General features: G+C 36.2%; 1 protein-coding gene across 4 annotated transcripts in view; it reads left to right on the top strand.

The window, feature by feature from the left end:
* The window catches only part of LOC123554341 (disks large homolog 2-like), a 179,997-nt gene that overhangs the window by 13,861 nt on the left and 146,191 nt on the right, over positions 1-19,945 (top strand). For all 4 annotated transcript variants that reach the window (XM_053548156.1, XM_053548159.1, XM_053548157.1 and 1 more), the window contains exons 3-4: positions 8,368-8,501; positions 13,395-13,571. In XM_053548156.1, the coding sequence (XP_053404131.1) occupies positions 8,368-8,501; positions 13,395-13,571 (311 nt within the window). The remainder of the gene's footprint in view (positions 1-8,367; positions 8,502-13,394; positions 13,572-19,945) is intronic.

Genomic DNA, 19,945 nt, shown 5'->3' on the forward strand with positions numbered 1-19,945 from the left:
ACAGATTCTTAATATTGATTCCAAACTGCTTATTAAAGGTAATGCTGATAGGAAACTTAAAAACAAGGATTTCAAAGTATAAAACATGGATTTCAAAGTATCGTACAATTATGTCTTCAAGTACTATACATGTAAACTCTATACATGTAAACTGTAATAAAGATATATAAATAAATCAGAATGTCCCATAAAGATTTGCCACTGGAAACTTCTCTAAGCCTTGATTAATTCCCAGAGATGTTGTCTATTCAAGTATTCATAAACATAAACCAAGAAAATTCTATAACTCTTTTTGATTCATACAGGGCAACATCATTCCCTATGAATGTGATCACTTAATGGATATTATCCGAACTGACCCAAATATTTTGCTGTGGAATGTGTGTCCCATATTGTTTAGATTTCCATGACATTTCCTTCTGAAAAAAAAAAATGGATCATTCTTCCTTGCTATTCTGAAAACAAATACTTAGCGACTGATTTTCATCCCCTATACAACAATAATATTTGGTTAAGGAAGCATAAAACATTGGGATTATCTGTTATTTTCTGGTAATAAAGTGCATAATATTTGGCGAATGCCATTACCACAATGATCCCAGTATATTCCCTTTGTCAGAAACAATTGATTAGTGAGCGCTTTGTTATGACAGTAAATCGAGGGTAGAATTTGAAAACTCTTTCATCCTGTTTGACATAAGGCGAGAATCAAAACAGGTTCTTCTGATCATTGAAATATGGAAGATTGACTTGGGAATTCCCATGAGCTTTATTTTTGTCATTTGAAAATGCGATCTCACTTACAAAGAATTGGCCTTTTTTTGAAAGATAAGTGAAAATTTTGCCACACTTGCTTAGTCAAGAGAACTTGGTTTGCTTAACCCTTACCCTGCTAAATTTCTAAAATGGACTGCACTGGTAGCAAAGGCAAAATCGCTTGCCGCCAGCAGACTAAAGGTTAACCGTATGCCTAGAGTTTTATCCGTAGTTTGGGAAGTAATACTTTATTTCATGGGGATGCATCAGAGACATTTTGTCCTGAATTATTCTTCCACTTCTGTTACATGTTCAGTCTTCGAATTTGGCCACTAGTCCGAAGCCCGAGGCTAGGAAAAACCTAGATCGGACTAGTATTTGTCTCTAGGTGACTAGTCCAAGAGGCTAGTAAAAAAAATCAAGAGAATACGTATAAAATTACCAAAAAAATCCACAGCGTGAGTTTTCAACTAGCGCACCGTATTTGACGAGTGTAGATATTATGCGCACCAGCGGAAATAGACTGGTTAAGCGTTCCTTGCCTGAATTATCCATCGCGAGAAGCAAAAGGAAAACCAGTCTGTTTAACCTAGCGTGACCTTTACGAAAATAGAAAAGTAAACAAATGTTTCAACTAAAATATACACCCGGGGCCATCCCGGGAAAGGCCAATAAGCGGCATTTATCTTAAGAGGAAAAAATATATGCAAAAAAAAGTATGAATCAAAAAGAACGCGGAGCTTCCAGCCTTCCTGGGAAAAAAGTTTTCCGTGGCTTACTTTCAATTCTGAATCTGGCAAGATGTTTTGCACCTTTTGTATTAAAACATCAAACCAGCGTGTTTTTACCACCGGGTGTTCTAATTTCGAAGTGGAAACACTAAACGCTCACCAGGAAAGCCGTGGACACCAAAAGGCTGCTGGTGAACATCATGCAAAATCTGCCCCCACCCACTCCAAAACGAGTGAGGCAGCAAATTGCCTGTTAAAACTCAAGCAAAATGAGTATCAAAAATTAATTATAAAGTTTAGGACAGCTCATGCCCTTGCTAAATCACACACCTTTAATAATTTACTGTTAGAACTACCAAAATTCCTTTCGGGCTAGTAAATTCTGCTTTGTTGGTAGTCCGGCTGGCTAGTACTTTAAAAAGTTTTTCGTGAAGACTGCATGTTGCATAACAACAAAATTTCTCTGATTTCCTTAAAAAAATAGGTTCTTGAAAGAGAACACCATACAGTCCATTTTCAAGCATCTGGAGCACATGGCTTATCTACTATTGAAATGGATATAACTCACAGAAGCATGACCCTTTTGCTGTTTTACAAAAAATCAAAATATCATGGTCTCTAGTAGTCTAGTGGTCAGCCTGCACACAGCACAGGTCTGTTACAAGGGGTCTGCGTAGTTGAGTGGTAAATACTTTGAACCACTTGGCTGTCTAACTTTGCAATTGGTGTGGGTTTCAAACCCTGCTTTGAATGTAGAGTTAATGACGGCACATGGTTCAAAAGTTAATGTTCCATCCAGCTTACTGCTGTTTCCTGAAATGATGTCCGTAGTGCACAGGTCTCTGGCTTATTATCCACAGCCCAAAATTTTGTTGGAGTGTCTCGAAACCTAACCTACAAAATTAATGGATCTTTTTTTATCTTGAAAATGAATTCATAGAACTGTTCTACTTCCAGTCTTAATTCCTTCAATGATCTAAAGTGTTGCAAACAAGCTGTACTTTAGATCAAATTGAATTTTGAGTATTAGTTTTATATGTTATGTAAAGAAATATTTAGGATAATTTTATTATATTATGTTTTTTGTTTTTTTCTTAAGATTTAAAAAAGCCTGAGTTACTGATGGGTGTTCAGGTACTGCTTTAGAATAGTATATCAGCAGCTTAGAATACAAGACAAACATCTAGCTATTAAATGAAGTACAGGTAGTTTCTAAATGTGTTTTTAATTAGTTAACCTTATAGTTAATATCAAGAAGATAAATTAATGTTTTTAGAAAACGTTAAGTGTTATATACAGGTGAAACTGCACCTGGTAGAATGATGAATTCATTGATGATAAAATGCTGCATATGGTACACTAAAAGTTAATTTGAACAAAATCGATTGTAAAAAGTATTATTATTTCTGTAGGAGCAGAATTTAGCTAAGGATAGTTCTTTGCCTTGGAATTCTTTTGTTATCACTTTTATTTGAGGTTTTATAGATATAAAAAATGTTCACCACAGATGGCGGTAAATTATTGTCTAAGCAAAGCACGCTTGTTCAGAAAATAATAAGGATTACATTGCGTGTCGATAATAATTCTATGTTATATTATTGAATCAGTAAAGTATTTTCGAAACTTCAAAGAAAGTCAAATGGGGCAAAAACAGATCCATGGGTTGTGGGTTTGTTAATTAGATTCCTAAGTGAGGCATATGTTCTTCATAATAATTTGATAACAGACATTGTGTCCTCCACCTCTGATTCATGTGGATAAGTTGTCAGTTTCTTGCGAAGAAAAGGTTAGTATTAGCACAGAATGCAGGAAAACTAGTTCTAAAGCTTAATTGCCCACTGTCACTTAATTGAAATACTTTTGTAAAGCTACACTAAATAACCCAAAACTAAAGACATTTAATTGTTACTGGTATATTAGTGTTTCACTATAAATGTACATTAATTGAGAAAAGACCAAAAAATTTCCTACTTGCTCTGGATGGAAATATCTGTGTTTTGATAGCCAACAGGAACAATAATTATACAGGGATATAGATTAACACTCAGACCCAATTAGCCATCTGGGCTCCTTACAGGCAAATTCTAGGGGCCCAGCCTAAAAGTTAGGGGCCCAGCTATTATTAGCAGAAAAATATACTGACAGTGGTTTAGATCTACATACATGTATTAATAATAAGTCTTTTAATTTGCTTCCTTCCAAAATACATCAATTTCTTAAATACAGAACACTCATCAAACTCACACTGAAATAGAAAGTTTCCACCAGTGCATGAGATGTTCTAAACATAGGACACAGCCTCTCAAACACGGACGCATTTAATTTTAAGTTTGATTGATCTTTGCAGAACTAGAGGATTTTGGTTGCTTATGGGCATTTTTGATAGAGGCTGCACGCTTATGGACATTCGAATTCCAGTATTTTTTTACATTGTCGAGTTACAACGAGTTGCAACCTGTCACAAAAATATTACTTGTACAAAAAGTACAAACCATATTGCAGTCAGTATTCTAAGCAGCCATGGTCTGTTAACAGCCCATTTTTCATTAAAAGTCCTCTTTGGCCTTTAGGACTTTTCATAATCCTGATAATATTTCTGTTTGTCACCACGACCGGCCGTTATAAGCTCTTTAACAACCTTCAATAAACCTCTGCTTTCTAGTGTTGTATTTCTATGGACGCAGCCATTGTTAGAGATGGAGTAAATTATCGGCGTATGCCGATTTGTCGTAGTATATATCGGTAATTTTAATTGGTCGATTTAAGTGACGTCGTGCATATTAATAAGACAGTCTTGGAAAACCCAGAATATTGACATTGGGAAAATCCAAAGCCATTCGCCGGCTGGGCGACTATCTTGGAAAATTGACTCGACCAGCGTTAAATCGGGTCGCACTGGGCGAGTGTTAATTTATATCCCTGTTATACATGAATAACATATAATTATTCGATAACTTAACCTTAAGCCTGCTAGTGGCAAGTGCTTTTGCTTTTGCGACCAGTGCCAGCTGATCATGGTCTGTGTTGTTCGCTATACAGTCAGTAAATGTGTAGTGAACACCCTTTGAATCATAAGTGGTTCTGCCAGAATTTGACGATGGACCAGTCCATTTTAGAAAGTTAGTAGGCTCAAAGTTAACATACTGTGAAATCTTAATACTCGCAGTGGGTGGCTAATTTTCACGGATTTCAATGTTATGTCTGTCCACGAATCCCATTGCACATGCCTGTGCAAAAGGCATTTTGGCCCTAACGCAAATTCCGTGTAAACAAAATTAAATGATTTTTACAGTATTTGAAGTGTGTAATTACAATTTCGGTTAGGGATACTGTTTTGGATAGTGATACTGTTTTTGGTGAGTGATAAGCAAGCATCAGGGTGAGAATATTGATCATCCAGTTGTGACAGATTTGAAAATTGAGCTCACTATTCCCAAGCTGTCATATGCTGTCATAATATGCAGAAACTATGCCGGTAAATGTAATTAATTCTTGCATAGTAGAGTATCCACGTGCTCCCAGGACGACCATTACGAACTGGGCTTGGTTAAACTTATCATAAAATCAGTCACTTTTGTTTGTTCTTTTAATTGGATACTCAGGACTGGTCAGAAATCAATTAATTAATGTTACTTTTCTTTCTTCAGCTGTTAAAAATATTGACCGAATGAGTAAAGTATTTAATTATATCGACAAATAATTAGTTGAGTCTTTGTGATTGTCTGTATAGCAGTCACAAAATTAAAGATCGTGCAGAAATTATGTCATGTACATGCTACTTATGATGACAAATAAATTAGATATGTCCCATTGGCAGTGTCCTATTGTAATTTACTCAGTTCCTTATTCATTATTATAGTACATGTACATTGTAATTTGGAAAAAAAAAAAAGAATAGCATGTGTGTATTTGTTTAAAATTTCTTGTTTTGGAAGAATATGGATTTTGATCTTAAGCAGTTACTTGCAGGTAATCATTTGAAATGAAATAATTGCATTAAACGACTTTTACAAATGTAACTTGTTTTCTGTTTTGTTCATCGATTGAACCTCGCATGTTATTATACATTTAAATGGATTCTGGTTGAAACTGAATCAGCCTGTTTAAATAACATGCAATTGTAAATACTGTTTTTTTCCAGCACAACTGTAGGAGATATTGTCTGATTTGTAAAATTGTCTTTATGATAGAGGTAGACTATTGTTAACCAGTCACATGACCATTGTATTTGCAGGGTAACTGGAATATGTTGTATAATAATGCTGTTTGATCAGTGATAGTTCTGTTGTACTTGGCCAGACTATTACAGGCGGTCTTTTCTTTAGTCATTTTTCAGAAAAATTTCGAGCAAAGAAAATGATTCTGGAAATGAAGAATGAACAGTTTATGGTTTTGCTTCCGTACACTTAATAACTCATCAGAGCCAAAGGCTCACATTTAGGAGCAGTCATGGATCCTGCTTGGTCTGGTGTCCACCCTTAGCTTTTTACTTGAAACATAAAAACTCCTTGTTTTGCAAACATTCATGGATGTCAGAAGCATCCTTGCACAGCTCTTTCTCAGTTTTGATCAAATGCGCCACGCCATGAGAAAACAACATAGTGGCTTTGCAACCAGCATGGATCCAGACCAGTCTGCGCATCCGCGCAGTCTGGTCAGGACCCATGCTGTTCGCTAACGGTTGCTCTAATTGCAATAGGCTTTGACAGCGAACACCATGGATCCTGACCAGACTGCGCAGATGTGCAGGCTTGTCTGGATCCATGCTGGTTGCAAAGCCACTATGTTGGTTTTCTCATGGCGCGGCTCAAATGGTTCTTCTTGATTGCATTTAGGGGAAACCAGAGGTAACCATAGAATAACTTTTATTTTATGTTTTTCGGTGGTTTATCGAAATATAACGGTGAATTATATCCTGATAAACTCACTGGCCACTCAGTGAAAATTATCAAATCTGATACCCGGATTAACGTCAAAAAGTTTACCGAGCGTACTGAAAGCCGGAAACAATATGACGATGACGTCGTTAAAATGACGTCATCTTTGCGATGCTTCCTGATAAAATTTCCCGCAAATTTCGACATTTTATTGAAATAAACACAACAAAAGTAGAGTTTTAGACATAAAATAAACAGAAAAATTGTTGGTATCGATGTAATATCACGGTAATTTCACTCGTGAACACCAAAAGTTGTTATTTTCACTCGTGGCTGCGCCACTCGTGAAAATATCACTTTTGGTGCCCACTCAGTGAAATTATAACGTGATATTACACCGAAACCAACAATTATCCTCTATATAATTTATTTTCGTGAACTCCTTGATGAAATAAGAGAGTAGCGTCCTTTTCAAAATTGTTCAAATATTCACCACACATTGAGTGTCTGCCAGAGCTAAAAATAGAGAAAACCTTTGAACAACATCTTCTCATGAAGATGCTCATGGATGTTCACATTAAAATCCTTGAATAGACATTTTATACTTCAAATTTGTTCAAATGGTTCTTCTTGATTGTACTGTGGGGCTGCTGGAACTAAAAGTACGTAAAAACACCTTTAAAATTTCTTTTTTCAGAACCCCTTGATATATATGCACCATAGTTGGTCAGAAGCAAATGCAAAAGGTCAAGGTCATTGTTAGAGAAATACAGGTCTTCTTTTTGAGAGAATGTTTGTTTTGGTTTGAAGTTTTATGCCTAAGAAACAATATTTAGGAAGAAACAGCATTTGACATGGAATCTTCATTTTTCTCTTGAAAATTTGGCAAATATGTCATTGTTTGTAACTTAGAGTACTCTATATTGTTATAAACAAGTTAATAAAAGGACAAAAGATGTTCTTCTGCGCAAAGACTACCATAAGTTACGTAATTAAAATATGGTAAGTCTCTTGAAAATTTGTTCTGCCATTTTTGCCTTTAAATAATGCTTTTATGGGAATAAGAGTATCAAGGAGTTGTCTAAGACACTTCCATCACTCCGTTGGGACTATCTGTGCATTAGTGCATCTTAGGCCTGTTTGTTTCCCTGTCAAAATTGCCAATTTTATTAGCTAAGACAGTACCATTTTCTCTAGAATTATGTCAGGTTGGTGATCTTGCCAAAATGGATGCCATCTGTGTTAGAAAATTAAAGAGGAAAACATTCGTAGAGTGTGTCCAGTAAAAAGGCTAATATTTAGGCCATGAAAAAAGTGTTTTGTGTTCTGCTCAGAGTCTTAGCTATGAAAACATTAAAATTCCTGTTTTTGGATGAAAGAATCAGTATTATAAAGGAACGAAGACATTTCTGTAGAAAGATAAAACGTTGTGCTCTGTGACAGAGTGGTTAAGATTCACTTGCCTCTAAGTTCGAAGTACAAGAAAGCCCTCCAATTAGTTTGCAGATGTATGTATGTATGTATATATGTGTGTGTTCGGGTTTAGCGTCTTTTTAACAATTTTTCAGTCATATAAACGACGGTGGCTATATGTAGCAGTGAGCACTACTGTGCTGCCTTAGTTGAATATCACGCTGTAGACACTGGACATGATACCCCACCAAGTCACATTATATTGACACAGGGCTGACCAATTCTAGAACTATCCACTTAGTACTGAGTACCAATCGGGGAAGGTACTCGTACTATTTTTTCACATCTTTCATATGACACTGCCAGGGAGTGTACCTACAACCTCTCACACTCAAGGTTTGTGCTCTACCACTAAGCTACTGAGGTGTTATTTTGCATAACTTGACTGCAAAAAATATATGCTGGGTCTGTCCATGCCAACAATTACTCCCTGGGCCATGTGATCCTCTGTCACCTAAAATACTGAAAAAGCCAAGCGGGAGTGCAACATAAAACAAGAGTGATAACAATACTGTTTTTTTCACTTTCAGATATACAGGAGTTCTATGAGTGTACACTGTTAGATGAGACAAAAGATGTAAGTCAGAAAACTTTGGAGACCCTTCAGATGGTCAACAAATGGGAGAAGGAACCACCTATTATCACATCTACACTCAAAACAGAGGTAGGAATTGTACAGTGAATTGGGACACTCGTGGTAAAGACACTTGCTGCAGTTTCTTGTATGAGAGATGGGACAAAAACGTCCCAATAATAGAATTTGTTCAAACAGTGTATATTAACACAGGTTCATGTAGCAAAAACAATCATATGTCACCATGCTTGTTTAGGAGTTATCTGTTCTTAAAACTGGATTTTTCTTTAAATTTGCAAATTCAAGGGCAGATAACTCCTGAACAAACATGGTGACCTTGGATTTTTTTCATAATTCTGTTTCTAACATGACCTTGTGTTCATATACAAAGTTTGAACAAATTCTATTATTGGAATTTTTTTACCCAAAACAGCCGCAACAGTCCTAAAAGACGCATATGGCTAAAAAGTGTGAAAAAGATACACATATGATCACTTTCGCACCTAAACATAATTAATATTGTAGAAACCTCAACAATTTTCATTGTTATATTTAGACTATTTTACCTTAACATGCATAACAAAGATCTTATTTCATACGAAAATGAACATTGTGTAAATCATAACTTTTTCCTTAGCAGTCAAAGACATCTGTTGGCACAAAATTGGAGCATTTTATTTTGGGAGAAAACCATTTTCTGCAATTATTTTGCAATAAAACTGTAAAGAAAAATATTACTAAACATTTTTAAAAGAAAATAAAAATGATTTTGCTTTTTCATCAAAATGAAAGGATGAATAAAAATGTGTTTTGCCATATAATTGTCTACAAGAACAATAATTGGTACAAGAAGAGTCAGTCATTTTTGCCAAGTTTTTGGGGACAATACCCATACAGGGGGGATAGTTTTATTATATTGAAATATGGGGTAAATAAAACCAAAAGAAAAGTACTATTTTCCTTACATAATTATGTTAAACTCTAGTAGGGGACTAAACTTTCTTCAGAACTCACACTGCAGGACATGTGTTACTGGTACTGCAACATAGTTCACTTGTCCTGCAGTTTTTGGATATCCAACATTTTTTGCAGAAGACACATACATGTATAGTGTATCAGATACTGAAAATAAACCTTGATGAAACTGATGCACATGCTGTTTTTGGTCATAGAAGCACAGGGGCACCTAAAAGTACCAACTCACTGATTCATTTTGGATTGTGATACATGTGAAATTTTTAATAAACAGCCATTATACAGTGTTGCATGATGATTTCAGCCAGGATGGTCCGATTAATTTGTACATTCATTGCATTACTCATATCTACCTGAAAAACAGCACTTGGTCAGCAGGACAATCTAACAAAAAAGTCTACTCATACTCGGGGGTGGGGGGGTCCATCCACCTGTCGATAGGTGTAGCCGTGTGGAATTTCGGTCCCCTGTTCAAAAGAAAATTACTTTAAAGCTCATTGTTGTGTCTTTTAAATGGTATGGTTTACAAAAAATATAATGTACATACAGTCATGTTAAGAGTTTTATTTAGAAAATTAAAGCAAGGCATTTTCAGTGAAGTTCATGTCAAAAGTAGGCGGAGGACATGTTTTTTGGTAAAGGAATGGCCCAAAAAACACAGAAAATTTCATCTTGCTTATGAGACACTTTTTTTCAGCCAGACAAACAGTTATTTGCTGTAATAGGGAGAAAAGAGGTTCTTTGTAATTAATATGATAGTCTGTTTAAATAAACATGAAAACTGGTATTAATGTCTTATAATAGCCAGCAGACAGTCAATTAGTGAACCAGTCTGAGAAAAACTAGGCTGGTAATGCTAGAACATGATGAAAACACAATGAAGTGTTTCAGACTCTTTTATAGGAGTAGTCTGCTTTAGAATCTACCTACACAAAGATAACGGGTGACTTTACTTTTTATGCCCCCAAAGGGAGGCATATTAGTTTTCAACTGTCCGTCCGTTAGTTCGTTTGTTCGCCACATCGTTAACTTTTTGCATGAATGCACTTTACTCAGAGTAAAGCACAGGTGCCAGACACATAACCAAATATTTTACTTAATAGACCTATATATGTATATAATAGACTTAAGGTCCCCAACGGAACAAAAACATCATGCTGAACAAACAAGAACACTGCTGCAAGAATCGATCAGATCATGGTTTTCTCTTTGTGGTCGCCACTTGAAGGCATCAATCCAAGCGTTAACACTTTTTATTTCATTAAAATCCCTCAAATAGCAAAGAAATGATGAAAAGTTTCACTAAATACCGCGATTGTCAATCCATGTCGTTTTCGACGTCCATTCTATACATGTATACAAACACGATTTCTGATCGATTCCTACGAAATAAACGAGAAACGGCTAAAACTTCCACATACTTCCAATAAATGAACTCTTTTTCTGTCAATCTGCGAAGTATTAACTGAACAAAAGCCCTCTACAGACATTATTCATCTGAAAATATCACCCGTGGAAGCAAAGCTCAAGTAATGCTCGCCATTTTGATTCTGAAGTGACAGGAAAATGATGCGAAGTAATAGTGTTATACGATTGGTCAATAATGAAACAAGTAAATAATGACAATGGTTTTAACCAATCAAGTCCTAGCATAATATTAAATGCAGAACAGTATACATGGGGATAAAATAACTGTCACAAATTAAATAACTTCGTACTCTTTAGATGAATTATGTTTTTAGAGGGCTTTTGTTCAGATAAGACTTCGCAGATTGACAGAAAAAGAGTTCATTTATTGAAAGTATGTGGAAGTTTTAGCCGTTTCTCGTTTATTTCGTAGGAATCGATCAGAAATCGTGTTTGTATACATGTATAGAATGGACGTCGAAAACGACATGGATTGACAATCGCGGTATTTAGTGAAACTTTTCATCATTTCTTTGCTATTTGAGGGATTTTAATGAAATAAAAAGTGTTTACGCTTGGATTGATGCCTTCAAGTGGCGACCACAAAGAGAAAACCATGATCTGATCGATTCTTGCAGCAGTGTTCTTGTTTGTTCAGCATGATGTTTTTGTTCCGTTGGGGACCTTAAGTCTATTATATACATATATAGGTCTATTAAGTAAAATATTTGGTTATGTGTCTGGCACCTGTGGAGTAAAGTGGTCAGAGTGATTGCCTTGATAAAATCTAGGTCCATTTTGAATATGGGTTATCTGAGGTCAAAAACTAGGTCACTAGGTCAAATCAAAGAAAAAACTTCTGTATGTGATAGAGGCTGTATTTTTCAGTTGATCTTCATGAATTTTGGTCAGAATGATTGCCTTGATAAAATAGGTCGAGTTTGAACATGGGTCATCTAGGGTCAAAAACTAGGTCATATCTAAGAAAATGCTAGTTTTATCGCAAGAGACCAATTTTTTGGTCCAATCTTAATGAAAATTGGTCAGAATATTTGTTTCCATGAAATCACTAGGTCAAACATGTTTTACACTGTTATGGAGTGTTTCTTAGGTGAGCGACCTAGGGCCATCTTGGCCCTCTTGTTTATATTTACCTCATCCCTCATCCAGGGCACATAATTATACTAGTATTACTTATATGTGGAAGCCCAGGATGAAGTACTCCAAAGACAAGTAAACTTCTTTTTAGCTCATCTGATTTTTTGAAAAAAAATGATGAGTTATTGTCATCACTTGAGCGGTTGTCGGCGTCGGCGTCGTTGTCGGCGTCGGCGTCGGCGTCGGCGTTGCCTGGTTAAGTTTTATGTTTAGGTCAGCTTTTCTCCTAAACTATCAAAGCTATTGCTTTGAAACTTGGAATACTTGTTCACCATCATAAGCTGACCCTGTATAGGAAGAAACATAACTCCATCTTGCTTTTTGCAAGATTTATGGCCCCTTTTGTACTTAGAAAATATCAGATTTCTTGGTTAAGTTTTATGTTTAGGTCAACTTTTCTCCTAAACTATCAAAGCTATTGCTTTGAAACTTGGAATACTTGTTAACCATCTTAAGCAGACCATGTACATCAAGAAACATAACTCCATCTTGCTTTTTGCAAGAATTATTGCCCCTTTTGGACTTAGAAAATCAGTTTTCTTGGTTAAGTTTTATGTTTAGGTCAGCTTTTATCCTAAACTATCAAAGCTTTTGCTTTAAAACTTGCAACACTTGTTCACCATCATAAGCTGACCCTGTACATCAAGAAAAATAACTCCATCCTGCTTTTTGCAAGATTTATGGCCCCTTTAGGACTTAGAAAATATCAGATTTCTTGGTTAAGTTTTATGTTTAGGTGAACTTTTTCTCTTAAACTATCAAAGCTATTGCTTTGAAACTTGCAACACTTGTTCACCATCATAAGCTGACCCTGTACAGCAAGCAACATAACTCCATCCTGCTTTTTGCAATAATTATTGCCCCTTTTGGACTTAGAAAATCATTTTCTTGGTTGAGTATTATGTTTAAGTATACTTTTCTCATAAACTATCAAAGCTATTGCTTTAAAACTTGCAACAGTTTTTCACCATCATAAGTGGACACTGTACATCAAGAAACATAACTCCTGCTTTTTGCAAGAATGATGGCCCTTTTTAGACTTAGAAAATCATGGGTAGGACAATATTTCTATTATACAAAAAAAATCAGATGAGCGTCAGCACCCGCAAGGCGGTGCTCTTGTTAAGTATTAAGCTTTTTTGACATTTTTATATTATTGTAAGTATTTTTAAGATTACTTATGGTTGCCATTCTTCTGTGACAAGACCGTATGGTGGGGGTACTCCTTTGACAATTCTAGTTTATGCAAAAATAGTTCATACAAACATCTGCAAGACAACGTGTTTTGTGCAAGACCCAGGCCTCCAGCTCAAAAGTAAATGCTTTACATAGGGTTTAGTCTAGATAGTGCCAGTAAGCACTGAACTTGTTGTTCTGTGTCCTAATATTACATAGTATGGGCATCCATGTTCTTGTTTTGATTAATCTTTTTCATACTTTCAGAAACAGAATACTATAAATGATGATGATTTGCCTCCCCCACCCCCTGAGCTCACACAGGACGTTGTTGTTGAAAAACAGACTGCTTCATTCAACAGGCCAAACAATGTGGCACCGCGAGAGGTTCCCCCACCACAAGTTCCATACCAGGATGTGGAAGACCAAGCATTGCCGCCTCCGGTAAGTAATACATGTCAGTCTGCACTACTCTTGGACCTAGCCTCCCCAGAGGTTGAGTTCTTTTGTCTAAGTAAGGTAGTGCCTGGTGTACTTGAGCTCTTCTACCATTTTAACTGGAAAGACCTGCTGTTTAGCAATAGATTTTATGTCAGATGTGTCTGAAAGAAACTGATGATCAAAGGAAATGATTTATTCTCTTTTGGATTCATCTGCTATGCATTGTGTTGTGTGGTAAAAACTGAGACATTGCTTACAATAAACATTACTCATATTCCTACAATTGGTGATACACAAAACTTTTGTCTCACCCTGTAAACAAATGTGTGGGAGGGAAGAAACCTCCATATTGGTATTTTACTCCAGCAGTTGTCTCCCATGAGAGTAATACTGTACATTCAAGATGCCTGCTCGTGTTGATTTGATGTATTGGATGTCCAGCATTCGCGATTTTTATGAAAATTGAAGAAACATAATGAAATCTGTAAGCTGCAAAATATTGCCTTAAGCTCTCCTCTTTCTCTCCTTAAACACATTTAAGAAGGTATCAGATGTTGGAATATTCAGGGCTTGACCATTTCATGTGTAAGTGTGTCAGTTACTGTAGACAAAATGGACTTTTTCAGGTACCTGTTAATTTGCAGCCTTCTGATTCTAGTCTAGCTTCTGTGACAGCCTATACATTAATGGTAGGACTTATTTTGATGTGTTTGTATGCGTAGGTGTTGTTGTTACACATTTGGATGAAGAATCTCCCTGGCCATAGAAATTTTCTTCCTTACTTCATATTATGCCCCCGAAGGGAGGCATATTAGTTTTCAACTGTCCGTCCGTTCGTTCGTTCGTTTGTTAGTTCGTTCGTCACAACGTTAACTTTTTGCATGAAGGCACTTTACTCGCGAACCACTGCACCCAGGACTTTCAAACTACACTTGCTTATAGTACTTATTGAGTATACCACCCCTACTGACTTTTGGGTCACCAGGTCAAAGGTCAAGGTCACAGGGGCCAACGTTAACGTTTTGCATGAAGGCCTTTTACTCGCGAACCACTTTACCCATGACCTTCAAACTTCACGTGCTGATAGTACTTATTGAGTACACCACCCCTACTGACTTTGGGGTCACCAGGTCAAACGTCAAGGTCACAGGGACCAACGTTAACTTTTTGCATGAAGGCACTTTACTCGCGAACCACTGCTCCCAGGACCTTCAAACTTCACATGCTGGTAGTACTTACTGAGTACACCACCCCTACTGACTTTGGGGTCACCAGGTCAAAGGTCAAGGTCACAGGGGCCAACGTTAACTTTTTGCATGAAGGCACTTTACTCCCAAACCACTGCACCCAGGACCTTCAAACTTCACTCGCTGATAGTACATATTGAGTACACCACTCCTACTGACTTTGGGGTCACCAGGTCAAAGATCAAGGTCACAGGGGCCAACGTTAACTTTTTGCATGAAGGCTCTTTACTCGCGAACTACTTCACCCAGGACCTTCAAACTTCACATGCTGATCGTACTTACTGAGTACACCACCCCTACTGACTTTGGGGTCACCAGGTCAAAGGTCATTTGTCACCATTAGTGACAGCTCTTTTGTTGATCTGAAATTAGGCACTACCTCAGGGATCACACTGGGTATTTTTTTCTTTGGACCCTTGCTCTTTCAGAAAGGATAAAATTACGAGCAAACATTTGCAGACACAACTGCATAGTAATGTTCTTGCAGTATCAAAGTACATTATACTGTATAAAAAGCCATTTAGAAATGATAATTAGCTGGACTTTCCAAAGAAAAAGTAGAGCTACTGTACTTGCCCCCGGCATCGGCGTCGCCGTCACCGTTGGTTAAAGTTTTTGATAAAGTCAAATATCTCTGTTACTGTCAAAGCTATTGACTTGAAACTTAAAATAGTTATTTACTATCAAAGTCTACACCAGGAGAAACAATCCCCATAACTCTGTTTTGAATTTTGACAGAATTATGCCCCTTTTTAACTTAGAATTTTTGGTTAAAGTTTTTGAAAAAGTCAAATATCTCTGTTACTATCAAAGCTATTGACTTGAAACTTAAATTACTTATTTACCATCAAAGTCTACACTGGGAAAAACAATCCACATAACTCTGATTTGAATTTTGACAGAATTATGCCCCTTTTTTAACTTAGAATTTTTGGTTAAAGTTTTTGAAAAAGTCAAATATCTCTGTTACTATCGAAGCTATTGACTTGAAACTTAAATTTCTTATTTACCATCAAAGTCTACACTGGGAAAAACAATCCACATAACTCTGATTTGATTTTGACTGAATTATGCCCCTTTTTAACTTAGAATTTTTCTTAAAATTTTTAATAAAGTCAAATATCTCTGTTACTATTAAAGCTTTTGACTTGAAACTCAAAATAGTTATTTACTATCAAAATCTACACCAGGAGACTCAATTCATATAACTCTGATTTGAATTTTGATAGAATTATGCCCCTTTTTAACTTTGAATATTTGGTTAAAGTTTTTGATAAAGTCAAATATCTCTGTTACTATCAAAGCTATTGACTTGAAACTTTAAATACTTGTTTACCATCAAAGTCTACACCAGGAGAAACAATCCCCATAACCCTGATTTGAATTTTGACAGAGTTATGTCCCTTTTTAACTTAGATTTTTTTTGGTAAAATTTCTTGATAAAGTCAAATATCTTTGTTACTATTAGAGCTTTTGACTTGAAACTCAAAATAGTTATTTACTATCAAAGTCTACACCAGGAGACACAATTCCCATAACTCTGATTGAATTTTGACAGAGTTATGTCCCTTTTTAACTTGGATTTTTTTTTTACTGACAAAGCTCTAATTCAGAGTCAAGCACTGAGAAAAGTCGAGCGCGCTGTCTTACGGATAGCTCTTGTTTTTATTTACTTTTATGGAATAATTTTTGTAAAGGTATCTGCCATTTGATGAATGTTTTGAACAATACTTAAAATAAGGATGCTAATAAAGAAAAAGGTTTCCAAATCTAAAAATCAGCATTGTTACTAGCTTACCTGTTCAAAGAATAGTGAGAGCTATATGCTACGGGCATTGGTGTTGGCATCGTACTTCGGTCACAGTGATCTTTAAAATCAAGATCTATGGTTTCTTGTCAATAACTTGAGAAAGTCTCAGATGTCTATCATCAGACTTTAATAATTTGCGCCCTGTTACCTCCAGCAGACCATAAAGGGAGGCATATCTGTTTTGCAAACAGCTCTTGTTTGATTTTACTCTCTTGTTTTTCTTACATCAAGACATACAGCAAGGATATTAGCAAAACTAAGTGTTGCCGAAAGGTCTAATATTTTAGTGAGTGACACACTGGGTTTCTTGAAAATTTAATTTTAACAAATAAACATAATTTTAAGGACCTGGCAATTATAGAGATAGAAATATAGTAATAAAGTAGGGTCATAAATTGCTGCCACTGTGATTAGTCCAAAGAAGCTTGTATAAATGGAGAATTTTGGCTTGCATATGTGAGTTTTTGTGGGATTCTGTTCAAACATGCTGGTCCAGCATGGCGGAGAAGCTGCAGAGTAAGTTTTCTGTGAAAAAATATATAATATAAAGCAGGCTATCAGAAAAAGAAAAAGTAGTCAGCTTGTTTGACGTTAGCACAGAGCGCCCAGCCGATATTCAGAATTGTTTCATGAGGGAAAAAGTTAGATTAGGTAGGTCATCAAAGAGAAAAAACAACAGATAAGGGAAAATAACCAGCATATTGTCCGAGCTGTTTAGCAGTTCTCAAATGAAATGTAGTTGAAACAGCTGATGAAAACGTCTGTATTTTGACAAAGTTATTACTTGGAAAATAATTGTATGGAGGTCCTGTCTGAATAAAATGATCAGGTTTTGTGTTTGTAATAAATTTATGGTGGATATTTGACATATGTACTGTATTTAGATAATATATTACTTGGGCCTCTATATCAGAGATTTAGTGTGGTAAGTCCGCACAAGAAGACCTCCATATTTATGCACCAACGTTGAAAAATCTAGAGGCAAACAATGAACTGTCAGTCCATCTGTCATACTTTCTTATATGCTTAACACCTGCTACAGTTTTCATGATGAAACTTCAAATGAAGCTTGGTTCATATCATCAATATGAAGTTGACATGTTCATATTGTCAGGACTTTTATGTTCGAATATTATATATTTTTTCTCAGCAATTAAAAATTGAAGCATATACTATTACACTTGTGTGTTTGTATATCCAGAATATGTGTGCACGTAGTCTTCTCCAGCCAATAACTAACTTTTTTGTGCAGTGTCAGATTTCGAAATAACCACATGAGGCGAACAACATCCAAATATGCACAGATTCAAATAACTTAGCGCAGAAAACAACATGTTAAATGCAAGACATAGACCCCTTAGTGTCAAAGGTCAAGAACACATTTAGAAGTCAAAGATTTTATGACCTTTTTCTTGTCTTGCTTATAACTTGTATGAGCCGCGCCATGAGAAAACCAACATAGTGGCTTTGCGACCAGCATGAATCCAGACCAGCCTGTGCATCCGCGCTGTCTGGTCAGGATCCATGCTGTTCACTAACAGTTTCTCTAATTGTAATAGGCTTTGAAAGCGAACAGCATGGATCCTGACCAGACTGCGCGGATGCCCAGGCTGGTATGGATCCAAGCTGGTCGCAAAACCACTATGTTGGTTTTCTCATGGCGAGGCTCATATATATAGACTGATTTTTGAAATAACTTAGTAAGAACTTTCATCATAACAAGACAATAATTATAATATCTAATGATAGAAAGGTGAAATAAATATATCTGGCCATATCTCTTTTCCCAGTCCATAATATCGGTGTGCATGTTTTATTTTGGAAGTGCTATTACTCACAGGATTCATACTTACCTGTCCTAACATCAAACAGCATGGGCATCTTTGTCCTATGGACGCATTTCTAGTTTGAGTTATGACCCTATTTTTGATACAGTATTGCACTACATCTGTACCTTCTGTACTTGGCTCTTTTAACAGTTTCCTTCTAGCTCAAATGAAACTTGGTATATGTCATCAATGTCAAGTGGACATATGCAGTCATGCTCTTGGGAGTCTTATATTTGATTGTTTTTTCCTGGAGTTAGCTCCGCTTTGAATTTATATATTATTCAGTGAAGCATTATTTGGGGTCATGTGTCATACAATGTTGACATCATTCTTGTTTGTCTTTGATTTTTTCAGTAAAGTAACAGAATATCCCCATTTGGTTCATATGGTATGAAATTGATCTTCCGTCTATGGATATTAGCACATTCAAAGAAACATTGGTCCTCCGGAATTTCTGTCTTATTGGTTTTCCGTATCAGAGACTGTGATCGTAAATCAAGACAAGAGCCTGGTGAAAGCCACTTTACTTTCCATATTTTTCCTGTCTAAATCGTGGGTAAATTATAGGCATTGGGAAAATCTCAAGCATTAATAATTGATATCAAGATAATGGATAATTCCTTAGACATGGGCCATATTTGTCTGTCTTGGTTGTTTCCTTGTGAAATTTCACTGATACAATTTTTTTTTTGGATAACACATTTAGCCTAGTTTTGCCTGCGCTGTTTGTTTAATAGGTAGGGAACAAGACTTGAATCAAAAGGTTGTGTGTTTGATCACCGAATCCTGTTTATGTTCGATGTGGGTATTTGACAGACAACAACGTATTTGTCAGTCGTTTGATGAATGTGGGCAAGTTGTTAACTGCTTGTGGAGAACGATGTGATATTTGTTCATTTTCCAGGAACACTGGCTAGCTTTAAAACTTTGTACTGTTACATAAATGAACTACTGTTATATTTTGTCTCACTCCAAGCTGGCTGTATCTTAGGGCCGCCAGGTACTTTATCTGATCAATTTAGATCTCTATACATATTTTGCTTACATGAACAAAGTTTTGCATTTACTATTAGCTTGACTATTTCAAGAATAGTTAGAGCTGCTCTAGTCACCTGGGCAGCAGTGTTATCATCAGGATCACATCTTGGTTAAAGCTTTGTTTGAAACAGTTAGATATCTTTCTTGATTTATAGTGAGTTATAACCATTTTGCACTAGGACCTCATAATGATGCATAAAGTTGCATGAATGTATGTCATTTTGTAAATCCTTTCAAATGGTTTTATCCTGTATTCATTTTATATGTGTCATTTGTTAATTCATAAACCGCCTCGGTAGCCTAGTGGTAGAGCGTCCGCTTCGAGTGCGGGAGGTCGTGGGTTCGATCCCTGGCCGCGTCATTCCAAAGATGTAAAAAATGGTACTAGTAGCTTCCTCGCTTGGCGCTCAGCATTTAGAGGATAGTACTAGGACTGGTCAGCCCTGTGTCAGT

This window comes from Mercenaria mercenaria, chromosome 7 (assembly GCF_021730395.1).
Source record: "Mercenaria mercenaria strain notata chromosome 7, MADL_Memer_1, whole genome shotgun sequence".
In the NCBI taxonomy this organism is placed as follows: Eukaryota; Metazoa; Mollusca; class Bivalvia; order Venerida; family Veneridae; genus Mercenaria; species Mercenaria mercenaria.